Source organism: Balaenoptera musculus, chromosome 8 (genome assembly GCF_009873245.2).
Source record: "Balaenoptera musculus isolate JJ_BM4_2016_0621 chromosome 8, mBalMus1.pri.v3, whole genome shotgun sequence".
In the NCBI taxonomy this organism is placed as follows: domain Eukaryota; kingdom Metazoa; phylum Chordata; class Mammalia; order Artiodactyla; family Balaenopteridae; genus Balaenoptera; species Balaenoptera musculus.
The window spans coordinates 107,233,255-107,251,673 of record NC_045792.1 but is presented as its reverse complement, the minus strand read 5'-3'; the positions used below and the strand labels follow the sequence as shown (position 1 = coordinate 107,251,673).

General features: G+C 55.4%; 1 protein-coding gene across 6 annotated transcripts in view; it reads left to right on the top strand.

The window, feature by feature from the left end:
• SHANK2 (SH3 and multiple ankyrin repeat domains 2) overlaps positions 1–18,419 on the top strand; it is a 552,800-nt gene that overhangs the window by 350,407 nt on the left and 183,974 nt on the right. For all 6 annotated transcript variants that reach the window (XM_036861478.1, XM_036861481.1, XM_036861480.1 and 3 more), the window contains one exon: positions 15,366–15,441. In XM_036861478.1, coding sequence (XP_036717373.1) covers positions 15,366–15,441 — 76 coding nt within the window. The remainder of the gene's footprint in view (positions 1–15,365; positions 15,442–18,419) is intronic.

Genomic DNA, 18,419 nt, shown 5'->3' with positions numbered 1-18,419 from the left:
TGTGCGATCCTTTAGCGCCCCTGGGATCCACTTAACCCTCCCCCCAACCCACCCTGCTCCTTCTAGGGATGAATACAGTCACTCCCTTGGTCCTGAACCGTGCTTAGCCCAAGATGTGCCTGCCTCGACGCCAAGCTGGGAAGACTCAGCTGCCTTCCCACACAAACAGGGCGGTTTCCTTGCGCTCAACAGGTCCCTTTTGCTCTGTGTCCTATTTCCTAAGCCTCAGCTGCCAGCGCCCCTAAAAAAGATTTTAAGGAACTAAAAAGAATCCTTCCACCCCCAGTCGGTTCCTGGGTTTAAATCCAGCTCTGCTGCCCACACTTGTGTGCCCTTGGGCATCTCACTTCACCTTTCTGGGCCCCGGTGGTGGGAGGTGCCTAGCCCTGCCTCGGGTGTTGTAAGGATGGAGAGAGGGGCTCCCCAGCGGGGGCTCCCCTGCACCTCGGTTCTGTGCCAGGCGCTGCAGTTGGCAGGGAAAGGCTGCAGTCCAGTGGGACCTGAGAGGTGACGCTTTCTGGGGGGAGGTCTTGACGTTGGAGGGGCGGGCGTTGGGCGGAGGCAGTGGGCTGGGGAAGCAAAAGGAGGGTCAGTCCAGGTATCCTGGCAGGACAGAGGGAGGAGCGCTGCTGGCCCCCTGGGCCTGGCTGCTGGATCCAGTGCCAGAAAAGTCTTTTCCAGGTCCTGGCATGTTTTCAAACACTCTGCCCCTCTGCATGGTCACGCCAGCCCTGGGCTGCTGGGCCCAGGGCAGGTCCGCTTCCCCCGGCCCCTGCGCATTCCCTGTGATGGAGAGAGACGAGCCAGGGCCTCCTTGGCTTGGACACTCCGGCCGAGCTTAGCAACAGCATGCAATCAGGCTCTGAGTCCTCCATTTACTGTAATTTCCATTTAAACTGCCTGTCTGGCTCCGTGTATTGGTATAAATGCTTCCACTGAGCCGCCTGGGCTGATTTTTTTTTTTAAAAAAAACATTCTAATTACTAGAGTAGAAAGCAACTCATTGACAGCCAGCAGCTTTTTTCATTTGTCCAGCCAATTTGGGAGGGTGGAGATTGGGAAACGTGGCCAGGAACCCAGCTTAGTCAGCTTCTCTCCAGTGGTGTCCCAGCCTCGCTTGGCCCAAGATTGACGAGATGGGAAGAGAGGTGGGCAAAGCAGAGCTTCAGACCCCCGGTCCCAGCGCCGGGTGCCCGGGCAGGAGACGTCCAGTGAGTGAATGGGGATCTTGGTGTCGGGAGGTGCATCCCTGCACCGTGGCCTTGGGCAAGTCCCGCTCATTCTCAGATGGGGGTCCTGAATCTGAAAGCCTGGGGTCCAGGTTTCCTACATTCCCTAGTAATTTTCAAGGGCAGCCTCGTAAATCATCTTCTGCAGGGAACTACTCATCTCGAAGGTTTGTTCTTTAAAGATGCGAAGGGGAGACTTCCCTGGTGGTCCAGTGGTTAAGACTTCACCTTCTAATGCAGAGGATGTGGGTTTGATCCCTGGTCGGGGAGCTAGGATCCCATATGCCTTGGGGCCAAGAAACCAAAATATAAAACAGAAACAATATTGTAACAAATTCAATAAAGACTTTTAAAATGGTCTACATCCAAAAAAGAAATCTTAAAAAAAATTTTTCTTTAAAAGATGCGAAGGGGAGGGTGCAGTCAAGTGCGTGGCGTGCCCTTGAGCCGGGTTAGGACCGCAGCCCTGCCACTCACGAGCTGAGCATCTTGCAAGTTGTCCCACGGTGTCTGGTCTTCTCCTGGTAGAACAGACATGCCTTGTGGAGCTGCCAGGTGGTGACAGCAGACGCGTTAAGAGAGCAACCTGAAAACCAGTCCGTCACTCGTGAGCTGTGTGACTTGGGATGGTTGCTTAAACTCTCTGTGCTTGGTTTCCTCCCCTGTAGCAACAGCGCCTGTCTCATGGGGCCGTTGGTTACTAAACCAGAGAAGATGTGTCTTTGCAGTCGGGATGGTGCTGGGTTGGCTTCCAGAAACAGAACCCTCAGGAGCTGCTACCTAAATACAGGGCTTTCCCTGTCCCACCCAACAGGAAGGCGGGGCCAGACCCAGCTCTTTCCTCCTGCCTCAGTCCTCAGCCGGCTTGACTTTCACAATCCAGATGGGAAAGGGGGCCGTGACCTGGGGAGGCCTGGTTTGGGAAGGAAAGCCCCCCCCAGCAGACACCTGCTCCCATCTCACTGGCCAAGACCTGGTCACGCGACTGCTCCTGGAAGATGGCTGGGGAAGTGGGTTCTTGGCTACCCAGTCCCCATAGAGGGAAAGGAGACAGTGCTTAGAAATAGGTGTTGAGTGGCTGGCAGAGGGTGCTGGTCGGAAGGAAGGCCACCTCGGCACAGGGCAGAGCGGGCTCTGCTCCCAGGTGTGCTGGGCAGTGCAGGGCAGTGGTTAGGACAACCAGCTGCAGGGCTGGACCACCTGGGCTGGAGTCCCACCTGCCGCTCAGCCTCACCGACCCAGCGCAGGGTACCACTGCTGAGGGCGTAGGGTTGCTGGAGCATTGCAAGGAGCGCACGTGTTTCGCACTTAGAACAGTGCGTGGCCACTGGGTGTCACCTGTGATGGTGATGGCGGGCGATGGATGTCCACAGATAGGACGATGATGGCGGCAGTGATGCACCTGTGGTCCTGTCCCCCTGCCCCGAGTCCTCGTCCTCGAGCCCTGCTCTGGGAGGCTGGCCTCTCCCTCCCTTTTGGGTCCTCCTGCCTTCTGACCATTTACCAAGCATCCCGGCTGAGCCACGGCCACGGCCCTTGGCTGCGGGCACCCTCGGCTACCTGGCGCACGGGCTTGTCTTGCCGAGGCTGAGTGGATGAAGCTGGTGCTGGTGGGCCTCGGCTGGTGGGTGCCCGAGCCCCACTGCCTCTAGGCTCTGTGAGGGCTTCACAGCTGCACCTGGTGTGGGGCAGGAAGACCACTTCCTGAAGTTACAGCTACACGAGCAGCCTTTGCTCAGCAATGCGACTACTGTTAATTCTCCAGGTGTTTTTTGTCATCTTACAACACAATGGTCAACTGGCTGGGATGACTAAGGGAAAAAACCAAGCGTGCTGGGAGTGCCCAGTTCTCTGAAGTGCTTTCCGTTTATCCTGGGAAGGAAAATCAGCCACATCCCCGCACCTTCCTTTGCCTTTGGTTTCTGGAGTCCGTAGGTTTGGCTGTCATGTGGTGCCAGTGTGTTTTGGGACCCTACAGGGCTGGGAACGGCTGGCACTCCCCGTGCCCACACCCCCATGCCCACTCTAAGGGAATTCAAGACACATGGTTATTTTTGAAAACTTACGGCAGCCCCTGCCGCTGGGGCCTTACCCAACTGTGTGAGCACAGGGCCGGTTTTCCCGATGACACACGGCACACGTGTGCACACACGCTGGGGGGGCACAGAGCAATACTCCAGGGAGCTGGGAATAAATAGAACCAATGACTCAGTTGCATGTTGGTGCCATAGCCCACCGTAGAGGCGGCTTCTACTACTGAAACCAAGATGTTTCAGGGGAAGAGAGTGAGGTCCCAGGGCAGGTGGGGCTGCAGGCCCCTAGGGGAAGGGCTGTCGTTTGTACAGAGCCTGGTTCCATTCTCTGAAGGAGGAATTATTGTGTAGTGGCCGCAGGCACGGAGCTAACCATTTATCCACCTTTGCACAGAGGAGAGGACAAGGGCCAGAGGAAGCACCTGGGTCTCACCATGATTCTGCAGAGTCAGAAATTGAACTGAGCTCCTGCAAACAGGGAAATACACTTCCTAGAGAAGTACTTTTCTTTCACTTGGGCAGTTTTTGACCTGAGAGCAAGATTCTGAGTTCTTTAACTAAGACGGGTTTTAAACAGTTTTCCGAGCAAGTTTTACCCCGCTGTGCTATCCCTACAGGGATGGTCTCTTTGCGGTCGTGGTGGGCACATAATGGCCAAAGATGTCTGTGTCCTGATCCCTGGAACAGGTGACTATGTCTGGATACATGGCAAAGGGCAAGTAAGGTCACAGATGGAATGAAGGTTGCTAGCCGGCTGACTTCAAGATGAAGAGATGATCCTGGGTTATCCCTGAATGCCCCTGTAATCCCAAGGGTCCTTAAAGTGGAAGAGGGAGGCACAGACTTCAGAATCAGTGTGATGGGGATTTGAGGACTCGACCCGCTGGTGCTGGCTTGGGAGGTGGAGGGAGGGGCCACGAGCCAAGGACTGGGGGCGCCTCTAGAAGCTGGAAAAGGCAAGGGAACAGGTTCATCCCGGGAGCCTCCTGCAGCCACGAGCCCCGCCCTCACCTTGATCTTAGCCCAGAGAGACCCCCGCTGGATGCTGACCTACGGGACTGTAGGGTCATAGACTTCTGTTGTTCTGGGCCAGTAGGTTTGTGGTCATTCGTGACAGCTGCCACGGGGAGCTAATCCTCCATCCTTAGGGGGTATGGAGTGAAGTCTGGCTATCTTTGAAGAGCAGGGTCCCTGTTTTCCCTCCCCTCCCCCCTCGAGCTCAATGTCCAGCACCCAGAAGGTGCTGGATCAGTGATCTGCAGCTGAGGTAGTGATTGCACTAGTGACCCAAGCTGCCGTGGTGTGAGCGTGAGAAGTGGCTTCAGATCAAAGTCGCGCCCCTCGGCCGGTGTTCCTCAGAGGTGAGGCCCTGATCTCCGTGCCCAGCGGTGGGAAGGGCACCTGTCAGCACGGCGCCCTGACCCGCCGTGGTGGAGCTGGGCTGTGCAGGCTGCGAGCTCCGTGCCCCCCGCCCTCTGCCCCCGCCCTGCCCAGGCTCCAGCCAGCCCTTCACGCGGTTTGCCCCCTTTTCTGCGTCCTGGGGTCTGGCCCCGGGCGGGAGGTGATGGTGAGCTTGGAGACGCCACCAGCCCCGCACACCCGCGTCCCGCCAGCCTGCCTGTACCCACTGAGGCTTCTTCCTACACTCCTGTCTGTGGTTCTCCGCTCTGCATGGAGCCCATCGGCATCTTTGGTTTTAAAAAAGCAAAGTTATTTCTGTCTCCATCCCCATCAGTAATTTCTTTCCTCCTTGTGGTTCGGATCCTGCCTTTGGCTCTCCAGCCGGGGCGTGGCCCGAACAGTGTCTGTTTTAAAACCCGCTGGAGATCACAGGAGCCGGCATGGGAGGGAGGCGTGTGGATGAGAAGCTGGGGGTGGGAGTTGGGCAGCCCTGTGCCCTGTGCCCGGGCAGGAAGTGCCACCTCGCAGGCTGGCCCGGCCCGTCCAGCTCGGCCAGGCGCTGCCGTGATGAGGGAGTGGGACCCCGCCTGCTCAGGGGTCCACCCTGGCCTTTCTGCCTCTTCAGGGTGAGGGGCCGAGAATAACAGCCAGGAGGGCGTGGAGTCCAAGGGAGGGGCTGGAGCAGAGGGGAGCTGGTGATGGGGTTGGGAAGCCCAGGGACCACTTTCCCTTCTCTCTCTGACTCTCTCTGTATCTCCGTCTCTGTGTGTGTCTTTGTCTGTCTCTTTCTCTGTCTCTTTCTGCGTCTCTCTGTGTGTCTCTGTGTCTCTCTCTGTCTCTGTGGGTGTCTCTCTGTCTCTCTCTGCCTCTATCTCTGACTCACTGTCTCCCCCTCTGTCTTCTTCTGTATCTCCGTCTCCGTCTCTGTCTCTCTGTCTCTGTCTCTGCTTTTGGTGGGATGGAGGCTCAGCTCCAGAGGAACTCCCAGGCAGGGCCCTGAAGGAAGCCGAGGCCCCAGCTCTCTGCGTTTCTGTGCTGCGCGGCGAGTGACCTCAGCTACGCGGCTCTGGACCCCAGCCCGAAATCAGTTCAGAGGCCTGAGGGTCAGCAGTGCAGGTGGGCGCACCTGGATTCTGTGCTCAGGGTCTTATGGGCCCAGAGTCGGGGCGTCACCGGGCTGGGCTTTAGCTGGAGGCCCTGAAGGAGGACCCCCTCCCCGCAGCACGCTGAGTTGTCGGGGATGAACCAGGCCTTGCGACGCAGAAGTGTTTTATCATCTTTACGCGCAGTCTCCCGTCCGTGGCCGATCCAGGGTCTTTATCACAGAGAGGGGAGAAGCCTGGACCCCCTGCATCCCTAGTGCCCTCCGTCTGGTCGTGTGAACCCAGGGATGTTGGCCTGTGGCCAGGTCGGCGGCCCTCACTGAGGGCACGCTGCCCCCGGGGGTGTTTGGAACTGTGCAGGCCAGGTGCTGTCCCAGTCAATACCAGCACGTAGGACCTGGGCGCAGGTGTCCAGGGCTGCCCTGGCCGGCAGCACCGCCGTGGTGGACAGGCCCCCAGCCAGGCCCCGGGCTGAGATCCAGCGGTGCCGCCACCATCCGCTTGGGTAACGAGACTTCCTACCGGGAGCGACAGAGTAGCCGAAAGACAGGGCTCTTGCGGTTCAAGAAACCTAAAACCCACGTGAGCTGGGTCAGAGGAGGAAATGTCCTCCACCGCAGGGATGCAGCAGCCTTTCCCGGACCCCGAGGGTGGGACGTGGGGTCCAGCCTCCCCCGGTCCTGGAAGCAGGTGCTGGAAGCAGGATGCGGGGGGAGCTTGTGAGGATCCAGGCCAGCTCAGCCGTCTCTCTAGGGCCACACACGCCTCATCACCGCCCCGAGCCCCTTGCCTCAGTCTCCCTCCTTCGCTTCTCCCCCACCCCACAAAGTGCTCCCACAGTGACAGCCTCTCTGCATGAATGGAGGTGTCCTCTGTCCCCACGGGGAGCAGAGACTGGCCACTCCTATTCCAGGTCCCCAGGAGGGGGTCTGATGGGCCAGGCCGGGCAGCTCTGACCAGGGCGTGAGGTTCTGTGTACAGATATGGTTGGGGTCCTGCTCTGTCCCGGGGGCAGAAGGATGCTTTCAGAGAGGAAAGACCAAGACGTCTTTCTGGAGGACAACTGTGGCCGACAGCCCACCTGGGAAGGGACTTAGACGCGTGACGGTGTTCTACCTTCACCACAAGGCCAAGGTCAATTCTGCTGCTAGCCCCATGTTACAGATGAGAAAACTGAGATTTGGAGAGGTTGTTTCCTGCCCAGGCCCTGCAGCTAGTGAGGACTTAAGCTCACATTTCCTCGTCTAGATGCAGGCTTCCTTCCTGCCTCTCCTGTCTGTGGCATCTCACGAGCAGGGGAACCGTCCCACGTGGGACCTGGGTGGAGATCGGGGCCAGCGTGCCCACGCAGCCTTGGCCCTGCTCTGGCGTTCTGGCCTCTCCCCACGGCCATCTCTTGACCCGACAGTCCACCTCCTCCCCACGCCGTCCTTTGAATTCTTTTTTGGCCTTTCAGAGTCCTAATAAATTTCTTTGAGAAGATCCCTCTTCATAAACAGTCACGCTCGAGGCTCAGAGGCCGTTAGTATCTCCCCGGGTGCCCCATCCTGGCTTCCTCGCGAGCTAGACGGGATCCTCTTCCCAGCCGCTCTGCCTAAAGGGCTATTTTAAATGCTGACAATCTGAAGCTTGTCATGCGATCTGTCACTCCCTTTCACGAGTCACAAGAGGTATATGGAATGGAATTTCCAAGGTGTTTTTTCTTCCCCCTTTCAATGTAGATTTTTCTAGGCCATATTCCAAGAAAAACTTTCAGGGCACATCAGCTTAATCACTGCGTGGTCCTTTCCTGGGAAAGGGGGTTACGTCCCTAGTCACATTGGTGGCGGAGGGGATGTGTCATGTTGAGAAGGCAGAGCGTCCAAACATCAGGTTTGATAGTTGAGTAAATGAGAGCTCAGAGCGGCAGAGTGAGGTCCCACGCCATCACCACCAAGGTCAGGACTAGAATTCCAGTTTCTCAGTTTGTAGAACGGCTACTTCCATTCCCTTGGCAGTCGGAACTAAACTCAGCCTCTGTGCCATATCCTCAACTCTTCACAGTCAGACCCAAGGAGGTGACAGTGCCCACATTGGATAAGAACAAAGGGTCCAAGCGCGTGTGGGTTTTATCCCATTGTTCAGTTACTCCACAGCTATTGATCACCTACTGTGTGCCAGGCTGTGTTGTAGGAGCTGGGAACCCAGCAGTGCAGTGAACTTTGAGCTGGGGAAGGAATGTCCCAGAGAGTCTAGCAAGTGCAAAGGCCCTGAGGTGCAAACGAGCTTGTCATGTTCAAGGAACAAAAACGAGGCTAATAGGGCGGGAGTGGAGTGACTGCGGGGGGGGCGGGGAGCAATGGGAAAGGAGGGTTCAAAGGCAGGGCTGCGTAGCGTCGGGCCTGTGTCATCAGAGGGCTAGAGGATGGGACTCGAATTCCACTGGGAAACTGTCGGAAAATGTTAAGCAGAAAAGTGGCATCACCTGATTACATTTTTTGAAGCTCATTCTGTATAGAGGTTCAGGAGATGATGATCATTCAGATCATTCAGCAGTAGTGACTGCTGGCCTCCAAGCTGAGTGGGACTACAGACATTTCTGAGCACCTGCTGTATGAAGCACTGAGCCTGGAACCTGGCCCAGGAGGTGGGCCTGTCTGTGAACTACTAGGTTCTTGCCTTTGAGAAGTTTCTACGTGGCTTAGGAAACGAGTGAATAGTTCCCTCTTGGTTGGCTGGTTTTTCTGTCTCCTTTGTCGTAACCAGAGGCCTCCTCTGAGACATGTAGAGGCCTGTGCTGTGTGCCGTGCTCTCTCCATGTCCGATGGGATGCATTCCTGTCGTCCGTTGTGTGGTTTTCCGTTTTCTGCTAGAAGGTGTGAAATCCTCACAGACAAGGGGCCAAACTCAGCCTCTGCCTTGATGTTGTCTGGGCTTCCTTTCTACACTTGCCAGGACTGTTTTGGTTGCCAGAAAGCCAGCTGTGCCACACTTGAGCAAAACATGGAACGTACTGGCTCGCGTGACAGAGAAGGCCATGTGTGGTCTGCATCGGTCAGCTTAGGCCAGGGAAGGCTGCAGTAACAAACAGGCCCCTGATCTCAGTGGCCTAAAACCACCAAGGTTTATTTCCCACTCATACCACCTGTTTGTCATGTGTCTCAGGGGGCACACCTAGGGACCCTGACTGATAGAATAACCACTGTCTCAAACATTTTGGTTGCCATGCCCATGGACAGAAAAACAGTAGGGGGCGAGGGGAGGCAGGGCGGGGGAGGAATTTTGGATTGGGAATTAAATGTTCCATCCACCCAGGAAGTGAAGTAAATCAGTTCTTCCGAAAACGCATTGGCCAAGATGAATCGCAGGGATCCATCCAACCACATGCCCAGAGGGAGGAAAGACAGAAATATTGAACGAGCAGCCCTCATGACCACCACAGGCCAAGATCCAGGGATTCTCAGCATCAGGCCTCTTGTGTCCCTCTGTCCCCCAGCCTCCCACTGTGTGCGGGCTGCATTCGTTAGCTAGTTCTCCCCATGATGTGGTGTGATGGCCATTGGTGGCCCACACCCCACGTCCTCCCACCTCACGGCCCGTGAGAAAGCCGAGATCTCCTTCCTCAGCATCCAGACCTCAGCACATCTCAGAAAAAGGCCAGCTGGCCCTCCGTGGGCCATGGGCAGGTTGCTGGTGAAGATGCCTCCTCCCAGGGCCCCAAGTGGATGCTGACCCAGGAGGCTGTACTGTGCAGTATCCTTGCCACCTGCTGGCTCGGTGACCTCAGGCAACTCACTCAGCCTCTCTGAGCCTCACCTTCCTCAGCTGTAAACCAGGGATAGTAACAGTATTGAGCTCTTGCCGATAAAGCACTTAGAGTACACGGGGCCCTGCGTGGATGTTTCGAAACACGACAGCTGTTGGCTGCTGTCAGCCAGGCTGGGGAGGCACAGAGTTGGGGGTCTGCTCACTTTCATTTGCAGTGAGCGTGCCTGCTCCTCCCCCGAGCTCCTCCCGTGTTGCCGCGCCCCACCCCCACGCCAGCACCTCCCCAGCTCCCTTCCTGGGCCTCCCAGGTCACATCCCCGCAGCGGCTGCCCCCGCCCCAATCCCCCTCCCTCTCAGCCTCCCAGGTGGGGGCCGACCGGGATGCCGCCAGAGCCCCGGCCGCCCCCGGCATCAGCACGGCCAGGACCTTGGGCCCCGCCGTGTGGATCTTCTCGTGCCGGTGCAGGTTGGAGCGCCGGCTGAAGCTCTTGCCGCGTAGGGCTTCTCGCCGGTGTGCGTGCAGCTGTGGGCCATGAGGTTGGAACGCCGGCTGAAGCACTTGCTGCACTCGGGGCGCGGGTAGGGCTTGACCCTGGTGTGGGTGCGCTGGTGCGCTGTGTGACCTCAAGGGCCACCTTGGAAGGTGGAAGATCCCAATCCTACATGCACAGCGATAACCAGGTAATATAGCACTTTCCATTTGCCAAGCACCATTCCAGCATTTTCCCTGTATGAATTCATTTACTCCTCCATCACTTCCCTGTGAGTAGGAACTATTATTATCCCCACTTTACAAATGAAGAGCCTGGTGACTTGCAGCCAGTAAACGGCAGAGCTGGGCTCTGAATTCAAGCCAGTCTAGCCTGCGAGCCCACATCCCTCATCATGGCACTCTGCTACTTCTGCAAAACAGCGACAAGAAATCCACTTAGCCCTGGCTGCTGTGGGAAGACCAAATAAGGTGAAAGACTTCATTTACTAAAGAAAAGAGATAATTTAGCAAAGCTGCAGTGATGATTAGGATGATGATGATGGTCATGACGGTGATGATGACGGTGATGATGGTGATGATGATGGTGATGATGGTGATGATGATGGTGATGATGGTGATGATGGTGGTGATGATGGTGATGTGATGATGATGCTGTGATGAGGATGATGGTGGTAGTGATGGTCATGACGGTGATGATGATGATGATGACGGTGGTGATGATGGTGATGGTGGTGATGATGGTGATGATGATGGTGATGATGGTGATGATGGTGGTGATGATGGTGATGTGATGATGATGCTGTGATGAGGATGATGGTGGTAGTGATGGTCATGACGGTGATGATGATGATGATGACGGTGGTGATGATGGTGATGGTGGTGATGACGGTGGTGACGATGGTGATGACGGTGATGACGATGGTGATGACGGTGATGACGATGGTGATGATGGTGATGATGGTGGTGACAGTGACGATGCTGTGATGAAGATGATGGTAGCAATGGTGATGATGATGGTGGCGGTGATGCTGTCCCTCAGGACCCTTTCCTGTCCCTTGGGGCCATATCTCAGAGCAGAAGTCTGACTGTGTCCAGAAGCCAGTGACAGGGAAGGCCTGTGCAGTGAGAGAGAGTTTTTCACAAAACAGTTAGAGATAATATGATTCCAAAAGTTCCCCTTTCTCTTTTTTTTTTTTTTAATTAATTTATTTATTTATTTATTTTTGACTGTGTTGGGTCTTCGTTTCCGTGCGAGGGCTTTCTCTAGTTGCGGCGAGCGGGAGCCACTCTTCATCGAGGTGCGCGGGCCTCTCACTATCGCGGCCTCTCTTGTTGCGGAGCACAGACTCCAGACGCGCAGGCTCAGTAGTTGTGGCTCACGGGCCCAGTTGCTCCGTGGCATGTGGGATCTTCCCAGACCAGGTCTCGAACCCGTGTCCCCTGCATTGGCAGGCGTATTCTCAACCACTGCGCCTCCAGGGAAGCCCCCCCTTTCTCTTATAAAACAATTATGGTAGTGGAAGGGAATCCATTGTTTTTAAGGCCAGATTAATAACTCGTTAAATCCCCTGTTTGTCTCCACCCTTCCCTCTCTTGTTTAACATTTTCTTGGTCCATGAAATCCCAAAGTCTGGGAACCACTGGCCTACTGACCTAGAAAGAGTCCCTTTCTGAAACATTTGTTTCCTCTGGCAAAGATGTGGACAGGTACACACACACACACACACACACACGTACACACACACACACGTACACACACACACACACATACACACGTTGACTACGCTCTCTGCTCCTTTGATCTGGAACCTTTGACCTCAGCCAAGGGCCTGCACCTGCCAGCTCTCAGGGCCCAGCGGTTCCCTGGGCAACAAGCACAGAGCTGCCACGTGGGGCTTAAGCAACAGGCAATTAAGAGTAATAGTAACAATTAACAGCCCCTCCCCGCGGTCATTCAGTGGCTTCACGAGCTACTCTGCTTAACCCTACAAACAGGTTCCAATCCCACTTACCCCTCCTGGGCCCAGCCCATATGTGGGCTCCACACGGATGTCACAGGGCTGGCCTGGCCCACCTGCTCCCCCCACCCCGGCCCCCTGCACAGTTATCTGACTGCTCGGGCCCTCAGCCCAGCCCGTGGAAAGTCAACATCTGTTAGCTTTATCCTCACCCCACCCCCAGGATCCGGAGCCCCAGAGAACAGAGCTGAGGCCCCACCCCATCTGAGCATCCATCTAATTCCTGCATTTGGGGCACAGGGCCTGACCTTCAGGTGGACTTGATAAATGGTAACTAGATTTGAACATGTACGCAATGCAAAATGCCAGGGAGGAGGGGAAGAGGGACACGGAACACCTGGGTACGTTGGGTCTGGCTGCCAGGCACAGGGGATGTGCATGCAGCTCGGCTGGACCAATGCCCTCGGGCCACTCTGACAGTGTGCAGTGTATTTCTATTTGCTGATTTGCAATGGACTGTTGAGATTGGCTCAGCAAGCTCTGACATTGGGTATCTGCCAGGAGTTAAACACCAGCGGTGATACAGAGAGAAATAAGGGCAAATCCCCACCTTTGAGCCCCGTAGAGAGCACGGAGACTCGGGTGCTCTCCAGGGGTCCCCTGGTGCGGCCTGCTGGTTCTGAGCCTGGGCCCTGGACCCCGCCTGCCCGCCCGCCGGGGGCCCACCCTGCCCCTACTGTATAGCAGGATGTGCCTTTGCATCGGCAGTGCTCACCAGCACCATCTGTAAAATGGGTCCAGCCGTCGTACTTCCCTCGCTGGGCTGCTGTGACCAGCAAGTGGGAGTGGATCAGCCCGGATGGCCACAAATTGTGGCCCAGGGGAAGGACTCAATAAATGTTAGTGAGGACGAAGATGTTACTGACCCAGGTTCTTGGACTCTTTAATCAATAGAAATTGATGAGGCCAGACGAGAAATTCAGACAAAGCTTTACTGGGACTCATGCTGCAGCATAGGAAGAGAGAACAAGAAACAGGTTCCCTTGCTTGCTCCCCAAGTGGGGGGGCGAGCTGGCTCCTTAAATGGGGTGAGGGCGGGGCAGATCAGTGGGCCGAGCCGGAGGAGGGGCTTAGGTGGTCTGCCCACCCCCTTGGTGGTGCCATGTGCAGGGATCATGCATTGTACCCTGCTTTCCCTCCCTGTACCTCAGAAGTGGCAGCTGGGCTTTTGGATCTTTTTGCATCTTGTTGTTCATAATTTGCCCCGACTGTGCATGTGTTTATTTTTATTTATTTTTTAAATTTATTTTATTTATTTTTTTAAACATCCACCCCTCCCCTGGCCACAGTGACATTTTTTAAATTTAAATTTTATTTTTTTGGCTGTGCAGCATGTGGGATCTTAGTTCCCCGACCAGGGATCGAACCCACGCCCCTTGCATTGGGAGCGCGGATTTATTTTTAGTCCCTTAGAGGTTCTTTGTATCTGTTGCTTGAGGAAACGTCTGTCCAGGAGCAAACACTCCGGTGAGGCGTCCCAGGTCCTTTGTATCTGTTCTTTGTATCTGTTGCTTGAGGAGACGTTTGTCCAGGGGCAAACACTCCAGTGAGGGGTCCCAGGTCCCAGCCTGTCTCAAAGACAGTGATGACACAGCAGAGACACGCCGAGCAGAGGCGAGTGCCTCACTCCACAATGAGGACACCAAGGTCCTGCAGAGGGATTGGAAGGGTGGCGTGAAATGGAGCAAAAGCAGAGGGGCCACACCTGGCTGGACTTGGCGGGACCTACACAGTGACACATACACCCTCTCCCTGGGGGCCGTGACAGACAAATGAGTGAGTATAGGAGCGGCACTTGGAACAGGGCCTGGTACCCAGTCAGCACTCAATTAGTGTCAGGGACCGAGATGGTGATGAAGATGTTGTCACCGTTCAGGGACTTGTCACTTCGTATTGTGGGAGCCTCGGGTGGAGTGATGGGAAAGGGGCAGTCATTGAGAACCCAGCCGCTGGTCCTTTAAGACATCACGAGCTGCTGTAACAAGCAAATCCCTAGAGTGTAGCACAAGGCAATACAAGTTTGTTGCTCCTTTTAAGAGCTAATGCACAGAGACCCAGGCTTTTGCCAGGAATCCCTGAGGATCCCATCATCCTGTCCAGCCTGGCAGTCCTAGCTTTGAACTGGGAGAAGCAGCAAGAGAGGTTAGGGAGAGCTCCCTGGCCTCCATAGAAGCCAAGCTTGGAAGGGACACATACACACACACACACACACACACACACACACACACACGCACGCACGCACGCACGCTCCATTTGTGGGAGCTGGTCACGTGGCCACACCTGGCTGCAAGGGGTGCTGGGAAATGTAGTCCTGGGCTGGACAGCTGCTCCTCCCAGCCCACCAAAGGCAACACCACACCATGTAGAAAGGGAGCGTGTGTTTTTGCTGCACAGGCTGCCTCTGGGCATGAAAGGAGCCGAGAGGTATCAGCGCGACCCTTCTCAGTGCCCTTGCGTGTGTTCACTTTTCAGCCGAAAACGTGCATTTGGGTTTGAGTAAAATCACGTTCACCTTGGAAGGTGGTGTCAAGGAGACTGACAGCAGAGAGGGTCACAGGGTTTAAATGAGAGTTTGAGCCATTTTTCCTGAAGCCAATAACATAATTTCTCTGTATTTTTTCCAGGGTTTGGGAAAGAGAGTGCCCAGGAGATTTTATTTGGGGGAAAATATCTAAACAGTAAATCATAAGCTGCTGTATTTCTTACATTTGTGTTGTTGTGGGTTTTTTTCCCTCCAGCTCTGAGCTATCGATTAAGTCTAATTACATCATTCATATAATTTCCCATGAAATTTAAGTCGAAATTTGCTGAGTAAGGGAAGTAAGCAGGGGACTTAATTAGGAACTTAATCATGTTTGTTTGTTTGTTTCTAGGAGAAAGCAACTATAATCCGGAAAAATAACAATAAACATTTCCTTTCTCCCAAAGCAGTCACCCGCAGGTTCTCGGAGTTGCTAGACGGCTCGGCAGCGCCACTTGAGAGTACCATTGTCGCGGATTCTGTGTGCTGAGTGGACCTGCTGCTGTTCTGGCCGGAACCTGCAGAGCCCTGTCTTCTTTGCAGAGAGCATCCTGCACCAGCCAGGGACCCTGGGACTTGCCTCCATTTGGGAATGGAGCTCATGACTCTCCAGTAGTCAGCCTTGAGGTTCATCTGCGTCCCCCAGAGTTTGCAAAGTTAGGCCACAGAGCAGGACCTCGTCTTCCTCCCAGATCTTTCCACAGGAGAGCGGGTCTCACGCTTCGTAGGTCACATAAATGAGGGGCCCGGCCGGCCTCCCATGGTTTCAGCGTTCGGAGACCGTGACTTTCTAAACGATGTCTCTCTTCCCTCTCTGCAGAAACTCGTGCAGACCGCAGCAAGAAACTCTTCCGGCACTACACGGTCGGCTCCTATGACGGCTTCGATGCTTCCAGGTAAGATGTGATTCTTTCTCTGCCAGGCCCCCTCTGGTCAAAGATGCTCGTAGGTGTCCCAAAAGCGCTGGACCGTCTTGCATGGAGCACTCGGAACCCCTTGGCTTGCTTCCCGCTATGGGTCCCCATCACCCACCGCCCAAACATGGGCTGGGATGATGGAGACCACCGTCTTCCAGAGGACCCGCCCAAGAGGTGGTCTCTGCGCCGCCTGCAGTTTGGGGTCGGGCTGGAGAGCACTTGTGGGATGGCCAAGGGAGAGAGCTGTCTTTCAAGGAGGAGGAAACCTGGCGTTGTTTGGGGGGAAAGCAGTACAAATGGTAAAGATGACAGTGCTTGGCCACAGGAGCCTTGAGGCAGCAGCAACGTATCAGCATCTGCCCCGGGGGGTGGGGGGCAGAATATGAGGATGCCTCTGGGTTTCCCCTCCTCCAGCCCCCTACAGCCACCAATCTGCTTTCTGTCGCTAAGGATTTGCCTGTTCTAGACTTTTCCTAGAAATGGAATCCTACAGTATGCAATCTTCCGTGAATGGCTTCTTTACCTAGAAGAATATTCTCAAGGTTCATCCATGCTGTAGCATGTATCAGTGCTTCATCCCTTTTTTCCTCTAATTTTTTACTGTGGTAAAATATAAATAACATACAGTGTGCTGTCTTAACCATTTTGAAGTGTACAGCTCGGTGGCATTAAGTGCATTCACGTTCTTGGGCAACCATCACACCGTCCATTTCCAGAACACTTTCCATCTTCCCAAACTGAAACTCCATCCCCATGAAACACTCGCTCCCCTTCCCCTCCCCCAACCCCTGGCACCCACCATCCTACTGTCTGTCTTCATGAATTTGACTCCTCTAGGGACCTCGTATGAGTGGACTCATACAGTATTTGTCCTTTTGTGTCTGACTTCTTTCACTGAGCATCATGTCCTCAAAGTTCATCCCTGTTGGACCAGGTGTCACAGTGTCCTTCCTTTTGGAGGCTGAATAATATTCCTTTGTATGGATGGACCACATTTTGTGTATCCATTCGTCCGTGGATGGACGCTTGAGGTGCTCCTACCTTCTGGCTGTTGTAAATATGCGGCTGTGGACATTTGTGTACAGCTATTTTTTTGAACACCTGTTTCCAGTTCTTTGGGGTGTATACTTAGGAGTGGAACTGCTGGTTACCTGGTTTTAGCGTTGACCTGTCCCAACCACCTTTCTTTTATAAACAAGATGTGCTATAACAGAAATGCCATTCCCAGCAGAGTAGCCGGTCCCCTCTTCCGGGGGGCTTTGCAGACTCTCCAGTTCTTGCTAAGATTGTCCACTGTTTTTACCTTAAAAGCCCAGGTTGTGATCCTTGGCTTGGCCACCAGCGCAGCCCTGAGAGGGCGCTCAGAGGCTGATGGCTTCCAGGGAGTTACACTCGCCCCTGGCTTCTGCTGATGAGTCTTTATCCGGGTCAGATGAGTCGTTTTTGCCTTAGCAGGAGACCGTCTGTGAAAGTGGACCCTGGGCCCACGGTCAGGGTCAGCATGCTGTCATGCTTTGCTTCCGTTCTAGCAGGGAGGGCGCCTGAGGCTCCGAGGAGCCCAGAAGCTGTTGCCATGGTGACTTGGAGGCCTGTCCAGGCTGGGAGTGGGGCTTCGAGGGAAAGAGGGCCTCTGGATGCTGGAAGGGTCCAGGCCGTGTCTTGCCCTCAGGCCGTGGCTTTTGCAAAGCCATGTCCCCACGAGATCCGTTGTCAGCAGAGAGCAGCCAGCAGGCCACCCTTGGTGTGTGTGTGTGTGTGTGTGTGTGTGTGTGTGTGTGAGGGCGGGTGTGCATGCACACTCAGTGCTCGAGACGGGCAGGGCTGATTGAGCTGGGAAAAGAGAAGACCACGGGGCCAGGCTGCCTGGGCCACGTGTCCTGTGGCTGAGAACAGACCAGGGATGTTCACTGCAGGTCGGCCGGCAGAGGACATGTGGAACCATCGTAGCTGTTAAGCGATAGGACAGAGCCGTCTCGGGAGGTGATGAGCTCCCCATCGCTGGGGGAAGTCAAGCAGGGTGGGCATCGTCGTGGCGGAATGTCGTAGAAGTTTGGACTAAATGACCTCCGAGATCACGGCCAGGTCTGCATCCCTGTTTTGGCCCCAGATGAAGGCTTGCGTTCTACGTATACACTGACCACCTGCTCAGCGCCAGGGCCCAGGACCACAGAGGAGGGGGACAGCGGGACGCCCCTGGGTCACGTGGTAGCTTCTGAGCAGATGGTAAAAGCTCTGACCTTGACCGCGGTTTAGGAGCCAGCCCTACTCTCCCACAAGAAGGAATCAGGCCGTGGGCCTCACTTGACGAGCTGTTGCCACGAAAGAAATCAGAGTAACGATCGCGCTATTTGTTGACCTCCTGCCACGGGCCAGCCGCCTTGCATCGATCCCAGCACCGCCGACCACCCACCCGCCCAGCAACCTTGAAATTGGTGTCATTCTCCGCTTGGCAGGAGGTCGCTGGAGAGGAGACAGGAGGGCCTGAGTGTCTCAGACACAAGTGTCTGAGGCCATCAGAGTACAGAGCCCGTGCCCTCAGCCCCCCTAACCCCCCACCAAGGTGAAGATGTTACTGCCCCAGGCTGGCCAAGGGATCAGCCTGGGATTGAGGAAAACTAGTTCAGGACAGAACCATCCCCTTGTGACGGGTGTTGGGAGGATGGACAATGGTGTTGCCTTGGTTATCGCAGGGCCTCCGAGCTTTTCCATAAAGGATGCAAGGGTCAGCCTGTGGCATCCTGCCGCCTCCTGGAACTGGCCTTATCCAGACTGTGAATTTGACAGAGGCCATGGAGGGCAGGCAGTGAGGGAGCCTGGGGCCCCGACGCACCATTGTCACCCAGGCGGCTGGCGGGGGCGGCTCTGGAGCACATGCCACAGTGAGAGGCTGACCTCTGGTCCTCTGGGTGCACGGCAGAAAGCGTCCGAGGGAAGTGCATGCCGCGGTGCGGGCTCAA